Source organism: Atractosteus spatula, chromosome 7 (genome assembly GCF_055471065.1).
Source record: "Atractosteus spatula isolate fAtrSpa1 chromosome 7, fAtrSpa1.hap1, whole genome shotgun sequence".
In the NCBI taxonomy this organism is placed as follows: domain Eukaryota; kingdom Metazoa; phylum Chordata; class Actinopteri; order Semionotiformes; family Lepisosteidae; genus Atractosteus; species Atractosteus spatula.
Window position 1 is genome coordinate 45,581,522 of NC_142712.1, and position 24,216 is coordinate 45,605,737.

General features: G+C 38.1%; 1 protein-coding gene across 1 annotated transcript in view; it reads right to left on the reverse strand.

The window, feature by feature from the left end:
- The window catches only part of adamtsl3 (ADAMTS like 3), a 161,431-nt gene that overhangs the window by 47,774 nt on the left and 89,441 nt on the right, over window positions 1-24,216 (reverse strand). Inside the window, exons 5-9 of the mRNA XM_088922233.1 lie at window positions 23,374-23,419; window positions 21,119-21,355; window positions 12,222-12,348; window positions 4,682-4,756; window positions 260-417 (exon numbers count right to left, since the gene is read on the reverse strand). Of these exons, the coding sequence (XP_088778359.1) occupies window positions 260-417; window positions 4,682-4,756; window positions 12,222-12,348; window positions 21,119-21,355; window positions 23,374-23,419 (643 nt within the window). The remainder of the gene's footprint in view (window positions 1-259; window positions 418-4,681; window positions 4,757-12,221; window positions 12,349-21,118; window positions 21,356-23,373; window positions 23,420-24,216) is intronic.

Below are 24,216 nucleotides of genomic sequence, written 5' to 3' on the forward strand. Positions count from 1 at the left end.
GACAATGATGATGATCAGAACAGTCATGGCATGCTGGCTCAATTTAACATACTGTAGATGTGCGTCAGTTTATTCTGTACATATGCAGTATAATGCTGCTGTGGTAGCAGAAGCCTTCTGGAAGGTTAGATTTTGCAAATATTACAACACATAACTAAAATTAGGAAGACGAGTTGTCCTTTTACACAGACAATTTTTTGGAAGTACTAAAAATAAGTTGATAAGTAATCATAGTAAAGAAAAGACTTCTTGCTCCTACCTTTATTATAAAGTCAGCTCCCAGGGGCCCGTGAGCCCTGACAGTCTGCCTGTCCTGGCCTTTCTGGACCTCCACTGTTGTGTTCTCTATGACGTATGTTCCTGAAGTGGTGAAGTTGTGCTCCTCCTTTCTTCCCTGAAGTGTCTGAGACTCAATGACTGAAAGGAAACACTAACTTGATGTGGTACCGTAATACAACTCGGGACTACTCCAAAACAAGGTTATACACAGCCAAGAATCTTACTACATTCGACTCAGGGTGAAATGACCAAATTCTTTCCATCAACATACTGTGACACCCACTCTAGGAGAAGAGCTGATTCATGCACCCGTAACACCATGGCTGGCAGTCAATCTGCTAATCAGCCCATTCCCCTGGCAACATGATTGGACAGATTGTGAATCCCACCTGTGTATAATTAAATATTAAATATACTTATTTAATCATTTCATATACTTTAATATACACTTCTTTCAGCAGGATATTTAACACAGCTTTGACAGCACCTCCCTGCTCCGTCTTAGTGCTTGTTTGCTAAGCCTCTGTGTTTTCCCCCTTTTCACTTCTGGCTTTGAATCTCTGACTCTTCTTCCAGAACATTCCCGGATCACCTCTTGTGGTGTTAGTGTCTTACTTGAGCTCATCCAGGACCTGTCTGATGGGGAACTCTCTCCTGTGCTTCTGAACTCTCTTTTGTGGAACTACATTGGGATATTGGTTGTGCTATTGGTTGATTTACCGACTTCTGAGCTGAACTGCTCTGTGTTACTTTCTGGTATCTACAGTATTTGCTCCCTTGCCTGTCTGCCCATTAGTGAATATCTCTCTTGCCTACATGCTCGCATGTAGGTTGGTACAGTGCCTATTACAAATACAGGACCAGAAAAGCTAATTCAACTGAAAGAAAGAGCTTGCGTGATACGTTTGGCTTTGATTGGAGGGACAACCACTGGTAACTTGGACTTGAATTCAGGTCCCCTAAGATAAATCAAAGACGTAGTAAATTCGCAATAGGGATGGAGTTGGTACAGGAGTGTTATAAATACTGTGGAATTATGGTCTATATTCCCATATTTATATGAAGCTGGAGCTGGTAATTGGCAGGAATTGAGGCTACAGAACTTTCAATATGATCTGCTGGGAACAGGTACATAAATCCATTAACCCTATTTTATGTTGTGCAAGTTGAGCAATTACTTTATCAAGTAATCAAAGTATTTTGATTTTGTCAAAGTATTTATTACTTTATCTAGTACTGAGTACTGTACGTGACACCAGAGCCTATCCCAGCAAGCAATGGCGCAAGGCAGGATACATGGGACACTATCACAGGACGCACACAGACACAACATACAAACCCCATGCAGATAGCACTCCAGGAACTGAACCCAGGTGGCAATACTAACCACTGCACCAGTGTGCCACCCTTTGAGCAACTGTGATCCTGCTACAAGTGTTTGAGGGGAAAAAGAAACCCCAAATGTAACTACTATAGTATTTTGTAGACTTGTATATTAACAAATTACTGAATAAAAAGTTTTATGCTTTTCATTTATCAGAATGCATCATCCTCACAGTTTTCACAAGGCAGAACATTCCTAAAAAATGTTTTCCATGAACAAACAACTCAAAATAGCATTTGTCTCATTCTTTTCAAAATATTGAAGTGTGATCTCTTTTCAACATTATTTGGAATGTTGAGAACAAATTCAGAGTTTTCAGAAATTGAAACAATATTGAAAATGCTTGTCATATCATAAAAAATAATCACACATAATCTCATAGACTACTAAAATTTCCTTTATGAAGGAAACAAGACTATACATTTTCTAATGAGCTTCAGATAACATTTTGTTTCAGCTCCATTTTATGAACTAGACTCTCACGTGTCAAGTTTTTAAACTTTCACTTGAACTGTTTTAGCTCTTTTCCCCTTAAAACTTCTCTATGTTTATCCATCCTTGTTATTAGTCTCTTGACATTTTAGGAGCGAGCTGTTAAAGCAATTTCAACCTCACTTTCAAATCCAGTATTTGAAATATCAAATAGCCAAAAAGCCTGGAACTCTGTGTTGTGATGTTTGCCACCAACAATTGAAAAATTGTTTCATACTAAAAATACTGGTAGAGGAGGGTAGGTCTGAAAAGAAAGTATTCTTGTGGGAGAATAAGTTGTTGAAGTCTCCAGTGGACAGCTTACTAACATCAGTTGTAAGCCTGTAAGATTGTATAGCTCTTCAGCTACATTCCAAGACTAGAATGGTAATTAAGACTAGAATGGTATCTCCTAATGGGCCAATCACAAGAGTTGATGGGAAAGGGCCTATCGCTGTTAATTTATTGCTGTCTTGGTACCCTTGTTGTTAACAGTATGTACTGTAGCACAGCACAGAGAAGGTACATTACATTACAAATGTAACATTACAAAATGTGGCAATGTCTTTGGTGCCAAGCGCTATACAGTACATGGTACTTGTGTTCAGTGTAGTATACAGAGTGCAGAGAGAACTTGGTTTTTTTTGAGGTAAGAACTTCCATGTTTTAAAACTTCACTGATATGGAACAAGGGGTTTCTCATAGTATTCAGTGGCTCGAGCTGCAGTATGATGACTTCTTTCATAAATCAGACAGCTGATATGCTGCCAAGACGATACCAGATGTTTAAAAGAGGAATAAGTATGAGACACAGTAACAGCCTGAAGGAAGAGAGACTTTAACCTCATCCAAGGATCAGCCTCCTGCTGAAAGTGATCCAGTACCTGTAGATATACAGATAGTTTTCTTTCTTTTTTGCAGAAATGGAAACTAAGGCTACTCAATGATAATATAACTAGTGCGTTAAAAAGCACTTTCATCTCCATAAATTTCAACACCTAGAAATATTTTATATATAATGTGATTATTGTCATTAACACAGCTGCTCTGGGTAGTGAGAAAAGGAAACAGTGACCTACTGTATCATAAATTGGGAAATATGAGGAAGCTGCTGCTGAAGAATGTATGTTTTCTTACTTTTTTTTCATTCCATATGTTAACCTTTTTGATCAATTTTGATTTTGAATATCCCATAAATTGTACAATCCAATTCTAAGCTTAATTATTTTAACTGAATTAATCAATTCCTTGCATTTGCGTAGGGTTTTCAATCTGCCCTGCCTCCAACACATGTGTGTTGCACCTGTGCTGCGTTTTTTCCAGATTGGAGATCCACTGGTAACGCCTCTGATGCGTATTAACCTATCGCTCAATAACACAATCTCCACGGGACACCAGCAAAACCACATAATACTGTAGTACAACTTGTTCAATAATTACACAGCAGAGGAGACCATTCAATAAACGAAAATGGTGTTTTAATTCCATTATTTCACCACCATGAAATAATTCACCTCACTGCTGAGCTGGCCTATAATTGGCTGGCTCATCAAACCGTCATGCACTTCAGCCAGAGGGGCCTACATGACCCCCAATGACATCTGGAAGAAACTCATTAGGATCAGGCATTTCATTAGGATCACCAGCACCCTTTCAATCACCCAGTGATTTTGAGAAGAGGAGTGGCCCATAAGGATGTGATGGTAAGGGTGTAAGGAAAAAATAAAATATCTGCAGAGCTTCCCATTTGTTCACTGTTGATCTGCTGCTCATGCTGCATGATGCAGACAGAAGCATTATCAGCAATAGGCAGATAAGAGGAGCAGCACAAGTGTAACAAACACTTCAAAGTCCTATTGCAGGAATGAGCTTAAAATCTTAATGTGAAAATACCTTTAACATTTACTGTTACTTAATGTGATAGAATCGCTCAGGTGGCAGGGTGGCACAGTAATTAGCATTGCTGCCTAACAACGCTGGAGCACTGGATTCAATTTATAGGATGCTGTCTGTTTCCTCAAACAGTCCCTAAATGACTTCTTGGAAAACTGGCCCTGGAGTGAGTGTGTGATTATCTGTGCCCATATCTGTCTGCCCTGTGATGGAGTGGCATCCCACTGCCTATAACCTGTTGCTTGTCAGGATAGGCTCCCAGTATTGGACAGAGCTATTAATTGTCTTCATTAATGTATTCTCTTCCCCAGTGAAAGCTGATGTGTGAACTGGCTGGTGATGCATATTAGTGGTGGGGGAGAGGAGTCCCCATTGTCTGAAAAGCCCTTTGTGTCCACAAATTCATTATTATTATTGCACTGATAACTTACAAAGTATTATGGGTATCTGTCCCTATCTTTGCCTTTACACTGAATTTCTGTATATTCTATATTTTCCAGGACAAGTTTTTAGTAGTTAAGTAGTGGGTTTTGGGGCAACTTTTGATTTTTTCTCCACCTAATGTGCTGTTTTCTATGGTGCTTAACAAACAACTGGCTTTTCAGTACTTTTCTCTGTATTTTCAGGAATGTAGGAGTTTTTATATATACTCACTGAGATAATCAGGTCCTTTTGCTGTAATTCTCATATTGCGGCTCCCAAGTGGAACTTCAATCACAGGTTTTATCACTATAGGCATATAAAAGGAACAAGTAATGTTATTAATATCTGTCTCCAAACAATGCATTGAATATACTGTATAATGAGAGTAAGCAGTAACATCACTGAAATTGTTTGATCTACACAGATCAATTCAAACCCTTCAAACATAAACCTGAATTCTTAAATCTGAGATGTAAACCTAGACATTAAATAATGTAACTCTATTCGTTTTCAGAGTTGGCTATGATGTCTCCGGACAAAAAGACGCAGCTCAATATATGCATAATCCTGGAAAAGAAGGGTGTTAAAACGTCCTCCAATTATCTTATCAAAACAAAGGAAATACAAAAGATGTCATAGTGCAACCATGTCAGCCATGTGCTGCTACTAAAAGACATGAATATACAGTACAACTATGCCAACAAGATTAAACATACTGTATCAGTAGCAGTGCAAGTAAAACTTGTTTAAAAGAGAAGAATTTAAATATTCCCCTTTGTTTTAAGAAATTGTAAATGCCAGCAATGTTTTTCAGCAGATTGCACCATGCACTAAAAAAATACTGAAGTGCTTTAACCAAAGAGACTTAACATACCACACAAGGTTGACAAGTAATAAATTACCTTCAGTGGTATGCTTATGGGACATGGCGCTGAGTGTACCACACCACAGAGGGCTGAGTATCAGATCACAAAATGGTATTTACTCAGCTAGTAACATGAAGCTGAGCTGGATGCCCACTGCAGCTAGTGGGAAATACAAATCTAATCTCACATTTTTAACTACAGTACTTCAAGACACATTAGGAGCCCCATGAATCAGCTAAGGGCTTTCTCCGCATGGCCTTTTGCAACTATACAGCCTCTCCCACATCACAAACCAATAAGAAGGCCTTGTTAATATCAACCTAGATTAGCATCTGCCCAGCAACAGGATGCTGTTAGATGTGTTGTGGGGATAAAAGTGCTTTAGTTAGCAACTATTCTGAGTGGGTCTATAAACAGCACATGATTGCAGTCCAATTTAACAGCTTCTCCAAATTTATACAAACCACTCCTTACAGGAAAAGCTGTCAAACTTTGAGGAATTTGGGGGAGTGGACTGGATCTCCAGTTCCTTAGAAGCTGAGGTTTAAATTAACCAAAGATCTCAGTTAATTTCAGATTGCTCTTTCATTAATTCTAATCAATGTAAAGATCAAACTAGGTTGACAAATATCCTGAGGCACCTAAGATCCTAAAATATGATTTGAGCACACATCTAAAAATGAAAGCTGTATATACTTTATACATTATGTTATGACTCAAAGGCTCTAAAAACCCTAGCAATAGCTAAAAATCCATGAAATCAAAAGGCACAAACTAATATGAAAATATTTTACAGGAATTATTTTGAATTATTATTTTAAGAATTCCACATTTTTAAATGTTTTGTGATATCCTTGTTGATCTTTAAAACATTACCTTGCATTAAAATATATGTAGTGAGATTTAATCAATGATACATAAATTGTGGTAAGATATGTATAAATTATTTGATTTAAATGCATTGTATCATGCATTGGAAATTCCAATGCAGAACATTTAGAGTATACCCGTCTGAGCGGAAATCAAAGGATAAAACATTTTGCAATCATAGTAACTTAGTAACAGTCCTAACCATACCATTCCAAAACAAAGAACATTAGCTTGGCAAGTGAATATGGTTTACAGACTAGAGCACAGAAACAAGCTTCCATCGTTTTGTACAGGTGCATTTCAACACTTTATTGACAATGTTATTATAATTGCCATTGCCGTTCAGAAAAAAAGGAACCTTGACCCCTTGTCTTTTACACAGTAAACTTAACGTCATGAATGAATATTGTATGACTTAATCGTAACAATCGCACAACTATTACTGAACATACTCGAGGTGAGTTAGATTCTGTGCACCAAATTGGATTCAAATGTTCTAGCATTCTGATATCATGTAATAGTCTTTGAATACTTTTTTTAACTGATTTGTTACACGTTTACCTTGATTTACTGTAAAACTATACCCTCTAACATTTTTGAAAATATTCAGAACATTTAAGCTTTGTAAATTTGTTTTGGAAATTCAATGGCCAAACTAAATCTGACTGAATGATCCTGTTGGGACATTTTTTTATTGGATGATTTATGATTTATGGAGCTTGTTATCTAAGGGTATACTATTTAATTGGTAGAATCACCAATTCAGCAGTGTGAGTCATAAATCATATACTGTATATACAGACTTTTCTATAAAACTCTGAGTTATGACGGTCTGACTCTTCTTCAGCACATCCACCTTACTTTCACTTCCTTACAGAAATCTCTGAGAAACAACTTGCACCCTGCTATTTAAAATCCACAATCTGAAAAAGTGCTTGTCTGTGAGATACTTTAATACAAATGTAGAAATACCTAAGAATAAAAAGTAAACTTATACCAAAAACAAATCTCATGAATGATGGAAGATTTGGGAAAAAAACTCCAGCAAATGGCCTCCTTTTATCTATGTCCTCTCCTACAAGTATGTGAAAGGAACTAAATCTCTTCAGACAAATACTGTAGTATGTTTATGAAGTACAGTGTGTATTACTGTATACAGTACTGTATGTATAATTCCACAGATCTTCTGGAGAAAAACATTTAAATGAACTAGTCTTGTAGGATTAAGGGCTTACATTTTAATGTGTATCAATGTGATGTGTCTTGTCATTTATGTAGGATATGTTTTTCAGAGCTTGAGGGGATTGCTCAGTTTTACTGACATCCACCTGCTTATAAAGCCATAGAGTTCAGAGCTTTGTTGCAACATGTACACTGACTTGCAAAAGTATTCAGACACAGATTTCACATTTTGTTGCTTTACAGCTTGCAGCCGCAACACTTTTAAGTAGAAATAAATATTTTGTTATACATAAAAACTACTCCGTAAAGTCAAAGCAAAAAACAAAAGAAAGAAAGAAATAGATTCCTAAAATGAAAGAAAAATGGAAAGTATTCAAACCTTTTTCTATCACAAACCTTTAGGTACTGTATACAGAATTACCATAAAAAGCCTCTCCCCTAACTGAGTGGCCTCTGTTATGATGGAGCTTTTTAGTCTAAATGCTAAGCTATGCATTTGGCGCAGACCCACTACAGTGCACCTCCCAGTCCATGCCATCCCCACTGTCAAGCATTGTGGTGGCAGCATCACACTGTGAGGACACTTTTTCTCAAGCAGGGACTGGAAAGCACGTTAGAACTGATGAAAAAATAGACAGAGCAAAGCGCATGTAAATACTTGAAGAAAATCTGTTTCAGTCTGCCAATGTTATACCCAGGCTTGGAGTGGCTTGCCTGCTTGTGTTGCCCCACCAGTACATTCAGTGGGGCATTTAGCAACCAGTGCATTTGTGTGGGGTCTCAGTCCTTACCCAAACCCGTGCACACATGCCCAGGAGGCATTTCTCAACCTCCGGTAATTTATCAATCAGGCACACCCCAATCATCTAATTGAGCACACTGTTTAAGGATCATTTCCTGCCTGATCAGTGCTCCAACATTTAGCTAAATGCTCTCTACTTTTACTCAGTACTGAAGAGCTCTTTTACCTTTCCACTGCCACCAAGGCCACTGAAAAGGCAGGGAAGTTTTTCCTCCACACCATTTTTTCAGGTCTGCTCTTTTTCTCCTCCACTATCCTCTACAGCTGTCTTCTTCTTATTACGGTTCCCTTCTCTCACTGCAGTTCACCTTCACAGTCTTTCATGCATGGAGCTGAACCTATCAGACAGCTTCACTCTTATAGCAGTATTATAGTCTCCACAGTTAGGTTGCCTCTGAAACTCCTGTTCCCTGAATTCTTCTGAGCATTTGAGGCTCGGCCTGCCATTCATCATGGTCCCTGGACATCAGGGACTGGTTCATAACAGCTAAAGTCTTAAAACTGGGGGCCCAGTTCTCTTCTGTAGGACAATGTCCCAAAGCACAAGGCCATAGCTGCAGGTGAGTGGCTTTGGAATGAGAAGGCTCATGTCCTTGAATGACCCTGCCAAAGTCCTGACTTGAATCCTACTGACAATTTGTGATCTGACTTGAAAACTGCTGTCCATAAGCAATTCCTATGCAGCTTGAGAGAGCTTGAGCAAGTGAGCCAAAAAGAATGGGGAAAACCTGCACCAAGCCAATGAGCAAAGCTGGTAGAGACTTACCCATGAAGACTTACTGAGGAATGTGAATGTTTATGCAATCAATATATTTCAGTATTTTCTCTGAAGTCTTTTTTCCCTGACATTTACTGTAACCTATCTGTAGAAGTCTTTGGACTATGCACATTCGTGTTTTGAATAAAATATTAAGTTATTTTATAAAATGGGACACATTAAGCAGGGACTGAAAACTTCTGCAAAGCCCTGTAAGTTAAAGAGGTATTTTGCCCCATTACAGACATGTCTTACAGGAAAATATCGGAATCATTTATGAAAGCACTTTTTAATTATACTACGACTCTTTCCAATTTTGTCACTGAGCAAAAATGTTCCATACATCAGGACAACTAAAAGTCTTTATCATCTCAAGTGCTCACGGCATTTTAAATGGAATCGCATTATAATGAGGTATGAGGTTTATGAATAGATGAATATTAATGCTATTTTCTGCAGAGTTAGAGACCAGCTATTGCTTCTGGCACAAAACTCTGCTGCCAACAACTAAGCAAAGCTGGAGGTCAGCCAGCCTCTTTGGTACTGTACAATAATTACATTTGGAAGCAAACTCTCTGGAGCTTGGAATTTATGGGCAGAATTAAATAGATTTAATACAGTTACAAAGGTACATTTCAATGGCCCCTCAATAATGTTTATGAGAAAAAATCTTATTATCTTGCAGCAATGACTGACGTTTGTACAAACATATGCTAAAATAAAGATACTCCTATAACTACAAAACAATTTGAGCTTTCAAACCATAAAAAGGAACTAAAGCCAAATAATCCATGCACACATGCACATATTTTGGTTTTCTACCATCTATCCATTAGCGAAAGGCTGGATATGCCTGTTTAGGGTTCCAGCAACCCAGAGTCTTCTTGGATACATTGAGCACAAGGCAGGGCATGCCTGCCTGGTATCCTACTCAATTTCAATACACAAATACACAGGACCAATTTGGAAACACCAGGTAAGCATGAAAGTGAGCATGAGCAGAGACACAAGAGTGAGCAGAGTAGATCCAGAAAAAACAGGTGCCCCATGCAAGCATGCAAACTCCATACAGATCAGAGCTGTCAGGCAACACTGCTTAATGCCAAAAGACTTTCAAAGAATAACTTGCCGATGAGAAAACATAATCTGTAATTAAATATGAATTTGTTTCTTAAAATGTTTTTCAGAGACAGGACTTGTTCTCAAAGATCACTTTTCATCAAGGAATTGCAAGGTGGTATTTTGTTATTCTGAAAGCATTTTCAGCATCCCCACATACTGTAGTTCAAATGAAACTGCTGCATATTTGCTGCCAGAATCTCATTAGTTTTCCTCAGAGTGCAACATGTATAAGGAGGCAAAAGGCAACACAGAAATGAGATTCCCTTCCAAAACATAACAGGCTGGAAAAAGCAGAGTATCTGGTTACAAGAGTTATATTCAGAAAGACCACGCAAGTTCTGCTATTGATCTCTAAGGAAGCCTGTATGTCATCTTAGGCTAAGGTGAATTATTAGGGAGACTGTCTTTATTAGTAAAACCATAACCTGCTTGGATAGAATTACTTCAAGATTTGGTTAAATAGAGTTTTAAAAGAAAGAGCGTGAATCTGTGAAAAACAGTATGTGCATTGCCATTGAAAAGCTGCCAGTTCTGTGGTGTTTCAGTGATTCTTATTGCTTTCTTCACCAGGAATTTTGTGGGAATAAATATTTTAACGCAATTGGCAGGCAATGTTGAACACCCAAAACACATCCCAAGAAACAATATAAAACTTTATTTGCTTTGCTAAACATTTTTTTGCTAAAGTACAAAAGAGCTCCAAACCACTGATAAAAAAGAAGAAAACAATCCAGTACAGAGTTATGATTTAGGACTATTTTTTATTATTTAGAGGTCTTCTTTATTAAATTCTCCTTTAAGTCATTTTAAAAGGTCAATTAACTCTTTCCAAAATTTACTGCACACAGGGATGCATTTTTCCAAACTGCAAATTCTTTTTATTTAAAAAAAGACATGCCATGACACAAGTCAAAATAAAATGAGGTGTGGTGGATACATTTTTTAGGTTTCCTTTAAACAGTCTTTTTACTGTGTTACAAAGACCTTAGACATCTTTGATCAGTAATTATAGTTAATGACCTTAATATGGTTCATTTTAAAGCAATATTGTAAATTCACCACATGCATTAGTAATAGTAATTGGACTGCAATTATAAAAATGTTTCCAGCTTCTAAAGATGTTATAGAAATAATGATCTGACAGCCAGGCATATCAAACAGAGGTTGGAGGCAGAATCTATATGGGTGATTCTGTATAAAGCCAGACTTTTCTTCAGAGTGTCACAGCAGAGAAGGACAATGCATGTCTCGGCATTTATAACTCAAGTTAAGTCAGCCTGTAGTACAAAATAATAGAAAAGTCCAAAGAAGAATGAAATAAAGTGTACTGATGAATAATGTTTACTTTAGTTGTCATCATTTGCATTGGTTAACATATTAGTAACAAACAAAATTAAATTTAGTGCAAATTGGTGCAATTGGTGCAGGGAACATTGAAATCACCAGAAAGAGCTAATAGCTTCACAGTTTAACACTGTACCTTTGTGAAAAAGTACCTTCGATGATGTACAGTAAATACTAGGCTAGGTACCACAACTGATGAACACTGCGCCTGAAATGTACAGTATGACTTTCACACGGCCGAGGAAAATGAGAGAAGGCCACACACACACACAGCTTCCAATTCACTTATTCAAGCTCAGACAGAAAAATGTTTAGAAACTCCACACAACCCCATGTGCTGCTAATAGAAAAACTGGAAAGGCTTCTATTTTTAATCAAATAAAAAAAAACATGCAGCGAAACCTTGTCATTGTGTTTCAATGTTTAATGTTTTTTAACCAACTCCAATTAAACTAGAATGTTTTTATTACAGTTGCAAAATAAAAATAATGTCAGCCAAAAAAGGGATTATGAGTTTTTATTCAAATAAAGTTGTTATTATCAAACTCACGAGAAAAACAAGCATTCATTTTAAAAATGCGTGTTGCCTGCCTAAGTCTGTGAAATGGGCAAGCCTAACGGAAAACACATAACACGATGTTCATAAATAAACGTTAGGAAGTAGGCCATAACAAAAATATTATACTGCTATAGTCTGGCTAGAAAGCCAGAGAAAACGGAAAACAAAGAGGGTGAAGCAGGTGCCAAAATGCAGCAAGTGGGCCTTGGAGCTGTTTGTGCAAGACCGCATATATTTGTACAGCAGCTGCGAACTCTTTGTGTACCTACATTCTTCCGGAGAGACGTGCGACACGGTCTGTCCCCTGACGAGCCGGCACGTCGAGCCGTCTCCTGCGCAGACACCGCAGTTGTCTTCCTTGGCGTTGCTCCCGAGTTGCCGGTCACATCCCACCGCCTGCCAACAACAACAGGACAGTCAGGAGGAGGGCACGCAAACTCGGGACTCGGGAATTTTGTTTATTTTTTTAAGGGTTATTCAACTTAGATTCGTCTTCTTCTTGTACCCATTCTCTTTTTGTAAGAGGCTGGCCTCATTCTGTCACATTACAGCCAGCTTTCCTTATTTGCACCTCCATCTATCAAGAGTGAAGCCAACATGAGGTCCTTGGACTGTGTTCCTATGCAAAACTCTCAGTCATGGGAGGATTGGTTTTATGAAAAGAGAATTACACATTAAGGAAAATTCATAGTTCTCTTTTTATATCATTTTCCAAGAGAGACATACTGTATAAAGAGAGATTTTTTTTAATTATCAAGCATTGATATGCATTGATATTACAAGCAGTCTTTGTGTCATCAGTATTTGAGCATGTCACAGTAATGCCTGCAACCAGACACTGTCAAAGTCTTAAGTCATGTATCCTCTCAGTCTTATCAAGAAATCTCAAGGCTAACTGACCGCAAGGCTGTCTTATCCCTTACTGACAGGATAGGAATTGAATAACCTGCCACCAGGCTAAGATCTGATCCTATAAACACTCTGCTTTAGTCTTTAATAATTCCCAAGCTTCCTACCCTATGGAGGCACCATACTAATGTGTTGACCATGTCTCTCAGAGATCAACTTACAGTCTTTCATGTGCTTGATCTCCAAACCGCACTGACTAGACACTCATACCCACTTCAGTCTCTATCCCTTTCAATCAAGGCTAGAATCTGGCACTCTTCCCTGGGAGAAAAGTTACTCCATAGTCTTAGCCAGAGAGCTGAACTGGGTGCGCTTCGGAGAACTCATCTTTTCCAAAGGCCAGGTTCTGGTATGTAAACACCTAGCAAACCTTTATTTCATGTCTTCTAAAGAACTTTTACAGGTTGTTTTTTTACAAAGAAGGTTAGCATGGTTCTTCAAAAACCTAATACCTCCTGGTTTAACACATCAATTATGAAAAAAATGACTGTTACTGCAGTGCACAGTAAAAAATTCATAAAGCTTATACTGTGTTTTGTCTGCAGGTGTATTCTTATTTCCCATTTGACTACACTGCCTATAGAAAGTCTACACAGCCTTCCCAAAGTAACACATTTTGTGGCCTAACAGCCTGAAATCAAAATGCATTAAATCAGAATATATTTAACCTTTATTTACACATTGTAACACAAAACCTCCAATTAAAAAACAAATGCTGAAATATTCTGAAAACTATTTACTAATGAAAACCTAAAATGCAACCACAATTCTCTTTGGATTGGTCTATACCAATGTAGCACACCTAGACTTGGCAATATTAGCCATTCCGCATTACAGAACTGTTCAAGCTCAGTCATATTGTGAGGGGACCATTGATGGAGGTCCGGACTCTGACTGGGCCACTCAAAGACTCTTACACTTTTTGTTCTTTAGCAATTCCACTGTGTGCTTACCTTCGCTGTCATGTTAAAAGGTAAACTTCCTTCCCAATTTTAACTTCCTTGCACCCAAAGAAGACCCCAAAGCCAAAACGTTGTGTTTCCTTTCTTCTCTTTTCAGCATGGAATAAATCTTTACTTGTTCCATTCTGCCTGACAGCCAAACTAAGGCTCCAAATTCCATCCTGGCCTGGAATAGTAGAGCAGCGCTTTGCCCATTATTTGAGGGGTAAGGGAGTTTGCCACTCCTATCTTACTTACATTTAATGGACTTGGAGAAGGTTTACAACCATGTACCCCAGGGTATCATGTGTGAGATGCTGCCGGGGTATGGGATACTGAGGCCAGAGCTACATCTTATCTGGTCCTATATTTATGGAGCGAAATTTGTGTCTTCTCGGTGTTAAGTCGAGCCCATTAAAGGTCTGTTATGGAATTTGCAAAAGGTCTTGTCATCCCTCCAGTTTGTGATCTTAATGGTCAGGATATCAAGACGCATCTGAGGTTTGGATTGTATCCAGTGCATCTCTGCATTTGGCATCCCCAGATGAGGGGGGGCACGGGTGCCCCAAGTGGAGTTTAAGTACCATGTAGTCTTGTTCATGAGTGAGGATAGAGGGGATTGTGAAATTGACTACTGGATTGGTGCAAAGGCTGCAGTAATGGAGCTGAGTTTTTCGACAAAGGAATTGGTTTTCAGATCAATCTACAAGCCAATCCTGACTTCTGGCCAAAAGCTTTGTGTAGTGACCAAAAGAATGAGATTGTGGGTATAAGCGGCAGAAATTAGGTTCTCCGTAGTGCTGCTGGCCTTACTCTCCATGACACAGTGAGATGCTAGGACATCTGGGAGGACCTTGGAGTAGAGTCACTTTTCCTCTGTATTGAGAGAAGCCAGTTGAGGTGGTTTCTTCATCTGGTGAGGATGCCCCTAGGGCACTTCCCACCTGGGGCAGACACAGGACATGTTTGAGGGGTTATATCTCTTAGCTGACCTGTGAACGTGTGTAAATCCCCCAGAAGGAGCTGGAGAATATTGCTGGGCAAAGGCAAGTCTGGTCTGCCCTGCTCATCCTGTTATGACCACAACACTCACAATGGTTAAGCAGTTTTCTAGGTTTTCATTTATAATTATTGTACTTTTCAGATTGCTTAAGAATTTGTTTTTCACTTGGAGGTACAGTAGTATGCTACAATGTGTAATTAAATGTAAAATAATTAGATTTAGTGTGTCTTGGACTGTTAGGCCACAAAAGCTGAATCTTTGGAAAGGGTTGTAGACTTTCTATGGGTACTACAGTATATATTCTTAAATAGTAGAACTAGGTAATTTTATCTTAGGACTGAACTTTTTTTTAAACTGTTTTCCCTTAATCCACTTTTACACAAAGCTTTGAAATTACAATACAGATTGATCCTAACATTCATTAATGGCAAACAGGAGGAATGTTTCTCTTTTTTTACCTAACAGAATGCGACCAGCACCGAATACTGCTGTAGTCTGCTACTGACATTACAGACATACTGTATGTAACTGCCAAAGCACTCTTCCAGTTTCTCTTGATGACTAACATGACTAATTGGCTTGTGTTATAAATTCAACTTTCCCATTAAGCCACATCAAGGCAGCATACAGCTGGTTTTCGCTGGGGGTATGAAAAAATTCACTTTAAACCAAACCATTTAAAGACTTACTGTATTTTTAATAATTTTAAAATGGAAACTGATTTGAACTGAAATTCATCAGTCACAAACAGGATGTAAACGTAAACATCTGAAAACAGTAAAAATGTATGTATTAGTTTTGTTGGTTATCTGTATAACTCCTAGTTGTTATATGGTTGATTTTGATTCTCACAGACACTATTCTACAATGTAAACCAGGGGGAAAGAACAAAAAAAGAAGATATACCTTCCGGTGTCATTTACCGGCAGCTGAAACAATGCAAAATATTCACTCCTAGTACAAACTGATGTACAGTAAAAAATTAATTAAATGAATGTTATTACAGTTATTGCTTATTTTAATGATACGAAGTAATAATGTAGTATAATCCATTATCTACATATTCAAAGGGGTACAATGAGCCTCAATATCAATGTAAAATTGATCTGTTCTGCACTGTAATGTAAAACTTTATGATAGGTCATATGGTAATTATAAAATCTTTCTACCAAAGATGAATGCCTTTTGTAAATGTAAAACCACACAATTCATTCTGAGTCTTGACAAGCACTCTGTGGTCTGCTTGAAGTCTGAAAGCAAAGCGTAACTTATTTTTCGATTAAATCATGCAAATTAATCAGCGGCAAGCCTTCTGCATCAGTCAGGCCAGATACTACCTGACATCTTATCTGTAAAAATTCAGAAACCATGATGAATCACCTCTGTGCTTCATCATGGTTTCTGAATTTATGTGAAAGGGCGAATGTTAAATGATACAACCCAGTACCATTGTCTTTCAAATGCAGACAAAATAAAAAAACCTTTCTAACAAAGTGTTAATCAGCAATCTAACAGTTCCAAACTATCACTGAACTGGCTTAAAAATGCACTTGATTTAATGAAGCAGGTACCTAATTACCTCTGGTCTGTTCAACTTCAAAGTCACTCTTATAAAGAGTCTTCGGCTTCGCTCCTGTTATTAAACACAACGTATCCCTGAGTTGCTGGAGGACCTGGACTTTATCAGAAGTCATTCGGTAAAGTTCTCTGCTGTTTCCAACCCCTGTCAAGTCATTACCATCTAAGTCCAGGAGCTAATGAGAGAGGAGGATTTTTGTATAGAAAAAAAACTGAGCAAAGACTCTTGCACAAACAGTAGGCAAACTGAATCTTCAATTCCTTTACAGAGACAGACTGTCTTTTCATATGGAGGTTTCATGTTACTGTTTGCACAGAACATACTGTATGTAATGAGTATCATTCAACTTTAATGTGTAACACAGAAGATCCAGTAGCCCCTCTAGTGCAACTGACTAGCAATTTTCTAGGGGGCACTACTGTTGTCACCCTGTTGTCACCCCAAAATGGTAAGTGCTGAAAACAAGCAATACATCTACTGCCTTATCAAATACAGCAACTTCACACTATGTTTTTTCCCTTTGTATACCGAGGACTTGTCATTTACTGGTTGTAAAACTGCTGACTTGCTCTGCTGTTCATAAACTATAAATCTTAGAAAACTATATATTATCATTACGACAACGTGAAGTTAATTAGCTTGTATTCCTACAGTCATTCCTAAGATCTGGTTTGAAATCACTTCTATTGAGATAGTGAGGTCACCATAGATCCAGTAGAAGTGACTATTTCTCACTACAAACAATGTTATTTGACCAACAGTCATCACTGTCATTTACATCACAAAAGCTGGCATTTGTTGAATGTTCAGAGCTTGAATGCTGACTTCAGAATAAATTCCCTCTTACTGTATAAAAGCATGGGAAAGAAACAAACATATTCATGAGTACACAGTAGCACAAGGTATTATTTAAGGTAATTTTCTCTCCAGTGTTTTACAAAGATCAACGTACTGTATATCAAGAGAGATCCAAAAACTTTTATTATTGTATTCTAAGATCGTGGTGTTTAGGGCAGCACGATGTTTGGAGTCATGGCAGGTTGTGATATTAAGTTCCTGCTGCAGACACTGCTGTTGTACCTTGAGTGATATATTTTACCTCAGTGGCTCCAGTCCACCCAGCTGTATAACTAGGGAAGAGGATTGCTTGGGGGAATCTCTGTGATGGACTGGTGTCCCATACAGGGGGGGAGTCACTTACTCTCTAGTCATCTTAACACTACAGAAACCAGGGTGAGCGCTGTCCTAATGAGACCTTGTGACTCTCGTAAGGATTGTATAGTTTATACATTTTGATGTTTAATCTCAGTACAGAATGTACCTCAAGATCATTTCTCAAGAATCATGAATTTTGATAGGATGATTTGAAGTTTGTTGCAGCTTGTTTTACCACATTTAAGCAAAGCAATAAGATTAAAAATAGGACCTGGGGCAGATGATAGATAAATGTAGCCATTCCATGACTCAGGGAAGCAAGAGCACATTGTTCTTTTAAAAGGGATCAATGGCACATAATATTATGTGTTAATTTGTGATTAATGTGCCTTTCTAGTTGCTTTTCTAAGTAGCAATTAGAAACATAATTTTAAAGGATAAAAACAGTAAAAAATAGTAAAGTCTGTGAAAGAAAACTGATTTTTTGTTAACATTAGCATGCCTTAATATCTGGTTCCTGTGTTGAAAAAACCCCCTGATATTTTATGATATGCAGCACTCCCAACTGAAAAGGGCAACTTAAAAAAATACTGGGATTAAAATAACTTCAATAAAACCTTTCTAAGCAAGAGGAAATGCCAACACTAACCACTCACACCATTGTTGTTTGCCCACAGATTCCATTAGAAACAAGCACCCACCACATGGTCACCAGTTTACACAATGCTTTGGAAATCTATCTTTTTGTATTAAAGCCTTTTCCATGTCGCAACTTTGTTTCTAATTAAAAAACATAACTCTGGCTCTTTGCATGTAGAAAGCAGTGTTAATTTTAAATGGAAAATTGACACTGCCTCATTCTGGATTAGGGCAGAATTCCTCTCAGCCACTGGCTTGCATTCTTCTTTAACAGTGGTGCATTGCAAGCCAGTTTAATGTGGGTATCTGCTATAAATAACTTGCACTCAAGAACTTTGTAGGCTATCTTTGCTAGTCACACAACGACAGTCATTAATCCCAAACCCCAGGGATCAGATGTTAAGCAAGCTGTCAACCAGCAAATTGTCTGGACTAGGGTCACTTGTGGCTGTGCAGAGAGGTCATCATTCTGATGTGTGACCTAGCAGAGCAAAGGGTTAGTCTTCTCCAAAAAAGGCAATCTGCTGTTTAAGGAGATACAGTCAGTGGTATGATGTTTTTAGCAAATGCAGCAAAAGATGGGATTCTATCACTATGACTATACAGAGTTTCAAGCTACAACAGCTCACATTTAAGGAAGGTTTAGATTGATTTCCTAAAGGTTTCTGCAAGAATGTTCGCGCCTCCCCACTGTGAGAGACTGAAACTTTAAATCTATTATACCAAAACACAGCAGCCTATAGTCCAAGCTCTGCCATGTCTTTCACTATTCACATCTTCTGCTCTTATACTATTAATGAAGACAGGCACTAATATTATTGCATGGATAAAAAAATTAAATAAGAAACAATTTTCAGCATAAACATGAAGGAATCTGTCATTTTGCTATTGCTTTGAGCAATAACTTTAAAACAAAATCTGGATGAATCATCTCATTTAAGATTAAACTGGCTTGAAACACATTGTCATTTTATTATATTTCATTACCTACTCATTTATGTTTCATGTTGGGGCTTCCCAATTACTGACTGATGTTTGACTCTGCACGTAACCATATAAAAAGTTACTATAGTGGACACCGGCCAGTTTACTTAGACATCAAAGAATTCAGCTGCTGTAACAAAGACTGACTGAGTGAGGAAGCTCATGCTTCTGAGAAGTTACTTTATAACACTGCTAATTTATATTGAGGAAACTATGCCTCTAAACACTGGGAGCTAAAACAGACCATAAAACTTTTTTAAGACTTTCCCTTGAGGAAACCTAAGAACTTAAAAATGGTTAGAAAAGGATGGAGGCCATTGGGCCGATCTTGCTCATTTTGTTGACTAGCCAGGCTGTTCCAGAGCTCCCTCTAGCCTGCATGTAAAGAGGTACTTCCTGATTTCAGTCTTAATTTAATTTCCTCTTAGATTAAGGTCCTCTGGGTTGACTATGACGATACCTTGCAGGACTTTAACACCTTTCTGTAAGCTAGGGGAACAAAAAGCTAGAATCGACAATAAGAACAAGAACAAGAATAAATTACCTGGCAAAATAACCTGTAGTAAAAGTGCTGTGACCACCAGGTTGAATGAAAGCACAATAGGTTAAAATCACTTCAAATAGTAAAGAAATGTAAAAATAAAACAAGCATGAAAAGACATAAAAGAAGATCACCCAAATGAGTGGTAAGCGTCAGATGTACAGTGTCATTATCGACATGGACATTGTCTTTTCTGTGTCACATGTTCTTTGAAATCTAACAAGACTATTGGAAAAGCTGCTGTGCACTTGTACAACCCCTCTCGAAATGGATTAGGTCCAGGACTGCTCTACAATGAACACACCCTTGTATTCCCAGTGCAATGTATTCTGCACTGCATCTACCACACAGCACTTTAACCGCCATGCCAGAAATAGGCCTTTCAAAGGTTTCATATGAATCAGCAGCACATTATGAAAATAAATAGGTACACGTATGTCTATTAAATTATACAGACCTTTTTCCATTTGTGTAGTAGAAACTCACTCTTTAAAATCCAATCTGCTATGATATTGTATATCAATCTCCCTCTGTGAGGAAACACAAATGTTCCCCTGATTGAAAAAATACATTTTTATGTCTCCATGTCAAATCCATGTAGCTTTAGCTAAGCCTTTTTTTCAAATGTATAATCTGAAGAGAGACAATTCACAACAGGTTCTCTTAGATGATTTCAAGACTTTCAAGACAAGACAAGAAGAGGACATAAGAGGGATCTGGTACCACTTTACAACAATTTTACAACACGGACACTTTAAAATGGGATTGATTAATGGTCTGTGACCATGGTGAAGGATAGACGGGCAACACGGTGGCACAGTGGTTGGCATCGCTGCCTCTCAGCACTGGGAACCTGGGGTCAATTCTGGACCTAGGGTGCTATCTGCATAGAGATTGTATGTTCTCCCCATGTTCATGTGGCTTTCTTCCAGGTTCTCTGGTTTCCTATTACAGTCCAAAGATATACTGGTAGGTTCATTGGCTTCTGGGAAAATTGGCCCTTGTTTGAGTGTTTGTGTGTTCCCAGTGATGGACTGTCATCTCCATCCACAGCGGAGGAAGCAGTCAATGTGATGTGATCTAAGGATGAATAGATGGATGAAAGGAAAGATGTGTGAATGGACGAATGGAGTCCTTCATGAGCCTAAAAGGATCATACTGCTGTGCTTGGGTTCTGTAGCATCATGCGAGCTGACAACACAGCACTCACCAGAGTTGGGCCGCTAGCATCATTCCAGTATTATAGCTCAATATACACCTGTAGCAATCTGGTTAAATCACTGTGCTGAAGACTACAATGTCAGCCCATACAGCAGGCTGGAATCCAGGACCCTATGGCGACAGGAGCCCTAATGTCCACTCCACTCTACACTCCCTCTGCCCAAGAAGCGTTCATTCATTCGATCTGCAGTTACCTGGCAGATGCCATTGATGCACATGTCCAGGGAGTCGGTTTTGCAGCGTGTGCCATCCAGCACTTTGGGCGCCAACTCCACCACAAAGTTCTTCCCTTTGGCTTGGCACTTCAGGGCACAAGGGGAAGTGGGGTCATTGGACACTGGGATCCACTCATATGTGCTGCCCTGGTATTTTATATCATTATGTGCAGAGCACTGCTGAGCCCTGAAGTCTCCAGACTCTTCTGGGCATTCCTGAAAAGGACATGCAGCAATTAGTAAGACGCCCACATACACTATAGTGCACAAAGACAATGTTAAACAACTTTGACAACATGGTCACAGACTCAAACAGAAGATACAGTTTTAGGAAACGTGTCTGTCCTGCAAGAGTGATTGTAATATTATTTTTTTTCAAATTGTAGGTGATTGCACATGCAGGAATACCAGCTGAGGTTGCAAGAATGCACCATGATTGATTTTATTCTCACATATTTGAATAAATAATAAAAGGAATTTTTTGATACCAGGTCATACAAAAAATAAGCTGCTTTCTACCAAATGGGTCAGGTGGTCCAAATTATCTTCTTTTGTTTGTAAACTTTCTTCTGTTCCTGTTTAATTAAGGGTGGCACTGTGCAGCAGTGCATAGGATCCTGAACTCATTACTGGATGGTTATGCATTCAAATCCCAAGTGAGATACTTGGAGCAAGGTACTTCCCAATCCCAAATTTCTTGTGGGAAAAACACACTACTGTATAAACGGGTGTGAATGTCAGTCACTTTGGATAAAAGCATTAATCAAATAAATGAGTGATTTTTTTACTCTAAAGCAAATACATTTCATCAAGAGCATTGCAGGTTATTTTTTCTTTACAATACCTATTAGTAGTAGTATTATCATCAGCACCAAATAATAGTAACGCAACTAAGAAAAAAATCGAACTGAGAGAATTTACTGTTCAAACACTCCATGTTTAGATGTAGAAGATGGATTTCAAAGCAACTTTCACTTAAGATAATACTATTTCCCGTTTTTAGCTTAAGAGCATATAAGGACGTGAGAGAAAAAAAAACATAATAAAATGCCTCCTGTCAGTTCTTAACAGCTTTATATGTTGTCCAGATCCTTCTGTTAGTGCTCTGTAAATTGCATGGGAGGCCCTTCTCTGTATGTGTGCCATATGACAATGTTTCTCGGCAGGACATCTGGTCTGATCATCCTAATAGTCTACATAGAGCCCGCTTTCTCTTCTGCTGTTAATGCCCTCACTGTTGTTTAAATGAGTACGGATCAGTGCTGAATTTGATTTTTTCTTTGACTTTAGTACAGTTAGTCTCCTGCTCAGGGACACATTCTCATTTATGACTCAAAATTGTTTTAAAAATAGCAAACGGCCTGCCATAAAATCAGCTAAGCCGCAACGCAAACTCCTTCACTGCCAGTTATAAACCCAGACAAACCTCTGCTCCTTGCCCTAAATCTTCTAGTTCATCTTCTCAACTGAAATGTCATAAATATTATGCTGGGACCACTTCCCACTAGACGTGATTGAAATCATTGCTAGTCTATAACAGATCCAGATGAAACCACTTCAATGGTAAAAATAACACTTCTTCTGATTAAAATGGCATGATTATTATGGTAGACCTCTTCAATACAAGCTTTGTGAAGATCGATTATACAATGGAGATTACATTTGCAGGCCACCTTCCTATCTCTGTACAAAAAAAGAAAATAAAAGATGTTGCTTTACCATATGGTAATCAGTAAAATTATGAATGACAGTTCAGAACATTCCTGCTGTATCACGTAAAGATCTTCTGCCTAATAAAAACTCAGAGCTGTAATGGTAAACTACCTGTGAGGGTCCTAAACTCACAGTTTTTAATCTTCAGAGGTCATATGTTAAACCACAAACATACTGAATGTGCCTGAGGTTACGCAACATCAGTAGAAAGTTATCCATTGTAAGAGAGGTCAAATAGGAAGACGTATTTTCCCTCTAGATGACTATTCCATATTTTCTGTGGTTAGAATTCTCAGAGGTTCTCTAAACAATTTCAAGACAGTCTTTTTCCTCCCAGAGAAGATTATTTTCTCTATATCAATCTATGTTTATATCACCATTCTCCACAGAGATGAATGGTAAAGCCAGTAGGATCTGGTATTAAATATGTAGTTTTACCCACGAGGAAACATCACATCTGACTCAAACCTGTTCCATAATAATCAATTGTAATGTCTTAAGAACATCTGGACTTGACTTACCATGTTGCTGCATGTTCTGTACCTGATATTTTTACCTTCACAGCTCCTGTGAAAAGAAGAAGAACATTCATTCTTATTTTGAGAGATTCAGTTAAATCCTGTCAAAGATAAAGAACAAGACATAACAGAATGTTGCATCCTTGATTGAGTCCTGCATCTTGTTTGTTAAGAATTTGAACCTGCAATTCCAGGTGAAATGAAAACTGTAACATACCGTATTACTGTAGATACAGAGTAGCATAAAAATACACCAGCAAACGGGATTCCCTAAATCAATAAGATATATTTTTAAATAATAAACACATTTAAGCATAGTCCTTTTTGTCAAAGTCTATTCACAAAAGATTATATTTTGTAACTGAACATGTTTTTCCAGACAAAGATAAACCCTGACAAATAAATCCTGACAGTCATTTCATATCTAATAACGTTAGGCACTGTTTCACCTGTCAGCCCTGAACTGGACTTCACCTGCTTTGAGCTTAATGAGACTGAACACAAACTTAACCACCTACTGAGCTAAAACCAGCAAACAGAAAAGAGACAGCTGGAGATCTCTGGTATTGTCAAATCAACTAAAATAACTATATCGGTAAATGGACCTTAAGTCCGATTGTTTCAGTTCCTGTGCTGTGTTGATTACAGCCCCGGTAAAATGCATGATTGGAAAAGATCCAGTATATGTTCCATTTATTTAGACAAACACATAAAGGGACTCCTATAGGGATACTTACAGTAATACAGTACATACACGCTTTCCTTTAAGAACATAAAAATGGCTAGAAATGAGAGGGGCCAATTGGTCCATCTTGCTCACTTAGTAGTTCGGTAGCTGAATGAACC